The following is a 7823-nucleotide window of genomic DNA, read 5'->3' as shown; positions in this document are numbered from 1 at the left end:
TACTGGTTGACCTGACCTGACCTGACCCGACCTGGCCTAAATGCATGAAGACATTATCTGTGATCTAACATGATATTCGTGATCATCACCCCGAAAAAAAGCATAGCAGTGACACTTTACGACGTTCTAACAGGTCCCGATTTTCCCGACTTTTGTGTCATTGACTTGACCTGGGAGGTAAACCAATGACCTAAGACCTTAAAATTGCGTGTAAGCGGCTTCCCCTCGTCACAGGCAGCACGCTCGTTTTTCCGCGAGGCTCTAGCTCAATCAGGGGCAAAACAGCAAGGGGGTCCTCTTCCCCCTCCCCTCATACGTTCGCGGCTGGTTAATCACCAATACAGGCGAGGTTTCAGCTCAATCAAACACAATTCAACCGTCTACAAGTAGATAGATGTATTAGAAAGAAATGGCACATGTCTCATACACAGCAGCTGTGTAAAACCTGAACAAAACAATACATTTATAATACGAGTTATGCAAAACATCAACACCTATTTATAGAGCATATACACGAGAAAATATGTCACTAGACGAACTGAAAAATCTTACACCCGAATCGCACACACATGCAAGTAATGGCACAGAATTGGCACAAGCAAACGATGAACATAGCATAAATACATTTTGTAAAACAAGGGAAGCAGGAAGCGCACAATTCTAACTGAAATGTCCTATCCTATCCCACACAGCGGAAAGAGAAGGCGACACATGCCCTAGATAGAACTATCAACTATTGTTACGAAGAATTCTCGTGCCATGATGCACTATTAAGGCCAATTTGGAAGACTCTTTCATAACTAACTATAGCATTTTAGCCAAGCAGCGCGCTGCATGAGGTAATCTATCCACGCATGACCGATGGAGGCACAGTTATTGTCAACACAAGATTGGTAACAGCGCGTAACGTGATATTTAGTAGACGTCTCGTCCAGTATTTATTGTATGTTGGTGGCACTGAACATTGGCACTGTCGCCGTTACGCAAGGCTATCACGAGACGAGCTGTCGTCAAGACGGTGAGGTGTGAACTTTGAGAAGAAAGAGTTAGACGTCTAGCTCTTTCTTTGACATGTTTTCACACACCCATTTGGGAATCAGCGGGTCGAGCAACTATGCATGTGACCCCAGAGCGAAGACATGCATTAGTCTGCCACCCTTCCACCAAGGCACACATCTCAACCGCCTACTAATCCGCCCTGTCCTCATATACTTCAAAACTACACCTCTGGTAAAAACACACGCATCAGACCTAGTCCCCACTGTGCCTGGGTGCCGGACCGCTGTTGTTGTCGATCACGAGTACGGGTGGAAGCCTGCCGGTTTGGTGTCAGGAAAGTGCGCCTGCATCCCGTACCCGGTCGGGTAGCCGCTCATCGCTGCTGTGCTGCCGCCGAAGAAACTGAAAATGAGGAGAGTGGAGGTCAGAAAATGGCGTCTTATGGTCCGGACTGTATATAGTGGTTTAGGGGGTTCTTAGGAAATTGGCGTTTTTCGGTGGTTGTGATAGTAGCATGAGAATCACTAAGCACTTGAGGAATGTCAACCACTAGGTACGACACACAGAACTTCAAAACGACTAAAGGAAGAAAACTCCAAGCGACTAAATCCACCCCATTTCACCCCCCTCCCCCCCCCCACACACACACACACATGGACCAGTGGCCACCCCGCTTTTTGCCATTTCCATCTAATATCGTGGTCGCTCACCTATTGTCGGTCGTGAAGCCCGGCCAGCCGGCCATGGAGGTCGGGTGCACGCCGCCGGCGAATGACGTCATACCGGCGGTGTACTGGTTCACCGATGACGTCATCTGTGACGAGGAGGCCGCCTGCAGGTAGTCCGGGTAACCGAGGGAGCTCGGCTGGGCCGTCCATGGCTGGCCTGTGGACAGAGGAGAACGGATATTAGCATTGTAGTGTAGTTGGTTAGCAAAATAACTGACAAAATAATCAAAGGAAGCATGGATATTTGACTTAGATAAAGCCAACAGCGTTCTTGGTGCTTGGCTATGTCAGCATACTTTAGAATTTCGAATGATTCGAATAATTGATTTTTTTGAATTCATGTGAATATGTTTTGGTTTCGAGCTCCTTTATCGTTTGCAAGACTCAAAGTTTGTAATAATAAAGAAAATTGCTCAACAGGCAGAAATCGCAGTCGTACCTATATCTGCTAATGTTCCAGTTATCTGACGCCATACTGGAACTAACGCCTCTCGAATTCATAGTGCGGCAGCCGGCAACCCTCTTACTTTCACTAACACCCACACAACGTCGGAACGACAGGCGGCGCACAAAACCGCTCCAACGCCTTTCATCTGACCACCAAATGCACCTCGCCACATCGTCTCGCCGTAGTGCATTCCAATCTATAGTGTAACAGTGATCCTGCTTCTAAACGTATGTCTAAGGTATCATACAGCCCCCCCCCCTCCCGATCCAAAACGCTCTTTCAAATCACGGCTGCTCAGTGCTCAGTATTGAGTGCGTCCGCAAACGGATGTGGACTAGCTATGGAAGATTTGTGAATGGTTTTTGGAGGCCTGTCCTCGGGGTACGGACGTGTTGTGGACAGACTGTGGACAAACCACTCGCCCGTCACCAGTTCCGCGGAAGGGCGCCGTCCGTCTGTCGGTCCGTCAGTCCCTTTACGGCCGTTCGCCGACTGTCAGCTCAGTTAACGGCGCCGGCCGACACGGCACTCGTTATTTACGACAAACGCGTCGACACTTTATGAGTTGCACCGAGAATTGGAAAGGCCGCCGCCTTGCGGTGCCCGCCCGGAAATTACACTAATTGCAGAGGGGACATGCGTGGCGATACGGTCGCTAACAGGGCTGATACCGCCGGAGGCGTCGCAGGAAGACGGTAGGTTTTTGAGGAAATGAATGACAGAGCAGATCGCGTTAATGATGGGATGGCACGGTAAAAGCGCCTGAGGGGATTTGAGAGGCAGGTGGCGGCTTCTTTGAACCCATGAGACTCACGGTTCCTTTGAATTGCAAGGTTCAATAAATCTTGATAAAAGCAATTTACTTTGTCGAAAAATACGGCAAGAGGAGCGAAAACGACCATGCTTAGTAAATAAATGACTAACCATATTCAATTCACACCTACCTCTATGATCACGCGGCTCAATGCTCACTTTTTCTGCATCTTCATCTCATCTCATCTCATATATTTAACACATTCATTCGAAACAGACAATCAGTGTCGCCTCGATTGGCGCAAAAGTGCCGGAGCACTTAACTCGGGGCGCCTCTCGAGTCCGCACAATCACACTGGGTGCCGCCCACAGCCTCGCAGCCGCTGCCCGCCACCGCGCAGACCGCTCTCAATAGATGTCAAGGCGCCGGCGCCGAGGGCAGCGCTCTGTGACGACCGGTGTCAAAGGACTGGGCGTTAGGGATAGGTGGCAGGATGGGAAGGAGAGGCAAAACGTTTGGTGGCATGGATGAATTGGTACACCGCTCGTGCTACCTCGAATTCGTCCCTGGGTCGTACCGTATTACCGTGTAGTATGAAGTCTAGTTGTTCCTTTTGTGATAAATTGTGTATGTCAATGCCTGTTATACCATTTATTATGTTTGTCATTCTCTCTCTTTCTTGTGTGTACTTTGGACATTTTAGTAAGTAATGTCCTGTGTTCTCGTTAGTTCTGCCTTGACAGTGGTTGCAATATGGAGATTCAGTTTTTTGTATTTGAAATAAATGGGATTTTAACTCTGACATCCCAACCCTTAGACGTGTTAGAAGTGTATTTTCCATTTTCGAACCATAAATATAATACTTTGGTGGTTTTTCTATATGTAAGTGAGACTTGAGATGTTTTTTAAATGAGAATAAAGTTCTAGTCTCTCTCAAGTTCTGTGGCAGTTCATTTATTAGTTTAATTGTACTGGGAAGAAACGAGTTTTTCAGTAGACAGGTTTTGGGATATATTTCCCTTCTGTTATTAGAGTTGCGAAGAAGTCGGTTGTTATTTCTTCGATCAGGGGGCAATAGTTGTTTGATATATGTTGGAGTATCGTCGAGCGTCAGTCGTTGGAAAAATACTATCTTATGCATTTCACGTCTCTTCTTTAATGAAGTCCATCCTAGTTCTCGTCTGAGATTGTCTGTCGGAGTTCTAAATAATGTCGCAGTCACAAGTCTGGCCCCTCTGTTCTGAAGTGTTTCAAGTCGTAAAGTATCGTGTGCTGTTAGCAGTCCGTCGTAAATGATGTCCGCGTAGTCAAAATATGGCAATACATGTGTCGTATATATTTGTTGCAATAAGGTCCTGGGCAAGTAGGAAGCGATACGATAGAGTGGGCTAAGGGCAATGTTAACTTTTCTGATGATGTCGTTGATGTGCTCGTGAAACCTAAGGTCGTTCGAAATTGTCAATCCCAGGTGTTTATGATTAGCAACAACTGGGATGGGCATGGCTGCAAATGTTAGTTTTGGTGGGATTTTCTGTTTGCGTTTTGTGAAATGCTGTTGGAGAGTTTTCCTTGGGTTAAATTGTATCATCCAGTTGTCACCGTACTTGTGGATTTCATTTAGATCTCTTTGAAGTGAGCTTTCAACTGTTTCTCTATTATTAGGAGAGTGTGGGGCTATCAGACAAGCATCGTCGGCGAAGAATAGCATTTCATTTTCGGTTTTTGTTGAAAGGTTATTTAAGTACATTAACGCTAAAAGGGGGCCCAAAACTGAACCATGAGGGCATCCCGCTTGAAGTGGTCGGAGCGAAGATGTGGAATTGTTTATTACTACGCGTTGATGTCGATTTGTTAAGTATGAAGTTAGCCATGGTATAAGGTTTGCCAGACCGAATTCATGTTCACATTTGTGGAGAAGGCCCTTGTGCCAAATTTTCTCGAAATAGCGGCTGATGTCCAGATAGATAATGTTATGGTCCTTCCCGTCGTCAAGGTTTTCATATAACGAATGGGTTAAGTAGAAAAGCTGCAACTGAGTCCCATGTCCGGGCCGGTAACCGCTTTGCCGCTCCGTTAGTAGGTTGTGTTCAGTTATGTGGTTGTAAATACGCTTGAATACTATTTTTTCAAATATTTTCGAGATGCAGCTTAATAAACTGATGGGCCTGTACCCTTCTACATCTGCTGGACTACCTTTGTTTTTAAAAATTGGTTTCACGTTTGCAATTTTCCAGCTCTTTGGGTACTGGCTTGTGTCGATAGACTTATTGAACAGTTTTGAAAGTGGTTCAGCGAGAATAACTGCCGCTAACTTTATTATTCTTACTGGTACCTCATCGGAACCGGTTGATTTATTTACATTTAATCTATTTATTATACTTAATACTTCTCGTTCTGATATTTTGGCCGCCCTTAATAATGGGACTTCTGGATAGTCCTGTGGCTGAATCACTCTCGTTTCGCTGTCTTCAAGATGTGATTGGGCGGCAAAATATGCATTTAATAAATCAGCTTTCGCCTCATCATGTTCTATTAAGTTGTTACTGTTATTATTGTTATTGTTGTTATCTTCTAGAACACTTGGCACAAGTCTATACCTATAGTGCACGGTATCACATTGTGCTACACTGAACTATTTGCAAATTTATCAATATATCGTGTACCCCCCCCCCCCGTCCGTGTCTGATACTGACCAAGATCGTGCACCCGATCCCGTGTCTGCAGAAACTGACCATATTGCACGCTGGAGCCGCCGGCGTCGGCCGGGTGACAGCCGGCGCCGTACGGGGCAGCAGGGCCCGCGGCCGTCACGTGACCGGCCGGTGACGCGCCGCTCGAGGTCACGTGGTGCTGGGCGTTGAGTTGTTTCCGGAGCCGCGCCCGTCGGTTACTGAACCACACCTGAACGCGTGCCTCAGTCAGCGTGGTCCTGAGAACAGAGCATTTGCAGTGTTATGAGTGAATTCCAATAAAGGGTTGTGTAAAATAGGAACCATTGTGATAGCGTCACACTTTATGCATGAGTGCTGCGGCGCTGGGCCATACACTGTATCACGTTACGAACGCATTTGTCTTGACAAGATCGGTGTTTTATAGCAAGAAGCTCAAACCAAACATAAAAGAACTACTCTCACAGCTCCAATATTGTTGGTTTGCTTGCTAGACGATTTCAAATTAACCAGTCGTTCTAACTTCCTTTCACATGTCAAGCTACAAGATGCCTCATCAACGAGCACTGAGCAGGACCATCAAGACCATTTGAGAGAGGACTTACTTGATGGCGAGCTTCTCTCGCGTGTAGACGTCCGGATACTGGGTGACGTCGAAGGCCCTCTCCAGTTCCTCCAGCTGCTCGGCGGTGAAGGTGGTGCGCGAGCGGCGCTGTTTCCTGTTCAGCTTGATGCCCGGCTCGCTGTCGTCCTCGCTGCCGCTGCTCTCACCACCTGAGGAGAGAGAGGGGAGAGTGAGAGAGAGAGAGAGAGAGAGAGAGAGAGAGAGAGAGAGAGAGAGAGAGAGAGAGAGAGAGAGAGAGAGAGAGAGACGAGAAGGCTGTGAGGGAGAGCGGGTGAAACCAGGCAAAGAAGAGCAGATAAGAATGAAGGGGTTCGGGTTGCCGAATGTGGACATTTTATAGCACAAGTCGCGATGCGAGTCGTTTGAAGAGTGGTCGTGTAGAGCAATTGAGAAAACGACGACAGTAATGACATTCATGGCTCGTATTTCTCCAGCTGTCAGTGGTTTTTCCCCGGGACCAGCACCCTTCAGCGGCCTTTCTCTCGGCATCACCATTTTACAGACGGCCACAATCCGACGAATCAGCGCGGCCATTATAGGAGAGAAGACCGAGCTTTAACACCGCACTAACCGCCAATCAGACTTTTTGTGCGTCCGTCTCCGACCAATAGCGACTCGCACGCAGACGACCCGGCGACCTGAGCTGTGACCTCTGACCTCGGCCGGCCGTCCGCCGCCCCCGGCCGGCACCCCACCAATCACAGCCGGAGACCAGCAAAAACGCTTGCATGCCCAGTTGGCGTTAGTATTAGAGAAATTAGAGCGCGATTAGGCGACGGGTGCCGCCGCTGGTGGTCCGATCACGTGGCCGGTCACGTGACTCGGCCGGTGGTCCGCTCTGTCGGCCGTGGGGCAGGTCACGTGACCCCCGGGCTGTGTTCGTGGGTGGATCACGTGAGGTGGTCGACAATGGTGAGCAGTGGGTTCCGCAGAGCGGCGAGAGGAGAGCAGTGCGGCAGGCTCGAGACACAAAGGGAACACCGGTCGAGGGAAGTGGAGTAGCGGGAAAGGGTACCGGTACCCGGCAGATACGTACAGCACCATGAATGTCCCGCCGACAGCAGAGGTGCTGTAAAAGTCGGCAATAAATCCACGGCGGACAGAGCGGCTCAGAAAACCGGGAGCTCCCCGGCGTGGTCTAGCCGAGCGACCACCATCAGCCGTGTCCAATCCGCCTTTGTGGGGATTTTTCCCGCCAGCTCCCGGTGTAGTGACTCGACAGAAGTCCGTCCTCTAAGAGCTTCACTACCTGAGCGGGCCTCAGTGGATAGGGGCTGCCGCCCTGTGTGGGCCGAATATTGTAGCCATTCATCAGTGTTAGGAACGTTTTTAGTAATCCGAGTTACAAAGCATCTTTAGAATGTTATATCATAAGTCCTTTCGCACTCTGGAATGCTTACAATATTACGTTTCGCTGAGGCAGCCGTCAACCCTCAAGTTTGCTTTGCAGCGGAGTGAATGCACTGCAATTGCGGAAGATTATCCACCTCAATTTCAAGGAAACTGCTTGCGAAAACAGTTATTGACACTGTGTTTTATGGAAGTGATCCAAGTTGTATTCAATCTGGCAATTGGCATTTATATTTTGTTAGGAGCTGGG

The 7823-nt window shown here is 48.3% G+C and overlaps 1 protein-coding gene across 1 annotated transcript; it reads right to left on the bottom strand.

The window, feature by feature from the left end:
• Positions 1-374: 374 nt before the first annotated feature.
• On the bottom strand, positions 375-6372 carry LOC122367377 (protein gooseberry-neuro-like; the record flags this gene model as incomplete). The annotated part of the gene is made up of 4 exons (XM_043340408.1): positions 375-1401; positions 1710-1884; positions 5662-5858; positions 6204-6372. Coding segments are annotated over 4 exons (647 nt in total), but the record flags the coding sequence as incomplete, so codon positions are not given.
• Between the last annotated feature and the right edge of the window lie 1451 nt (positions 6373-7823).

This window comes from Amphibalanus amphitrite, unplaced genomic scaffold (genome assembly GCF_019059575.1).
Source record: "Amphibalanus amphitrite isolate SeventyFive unplaced genomic scaffold, NRLGWU_Aamphi_draft 000865F_arrow, whole genome shotgun sequence".
Lineage (NCBI taxonomy): Eukaryota > Metazoa > Arthropoda > Thecostraca > Balanomorpha > Balanidae > Amphibalanus > Amphibalanus amphitrite.
This window is presented reverse-complemented; position numbering and strand designations above follow the sequence as displayed.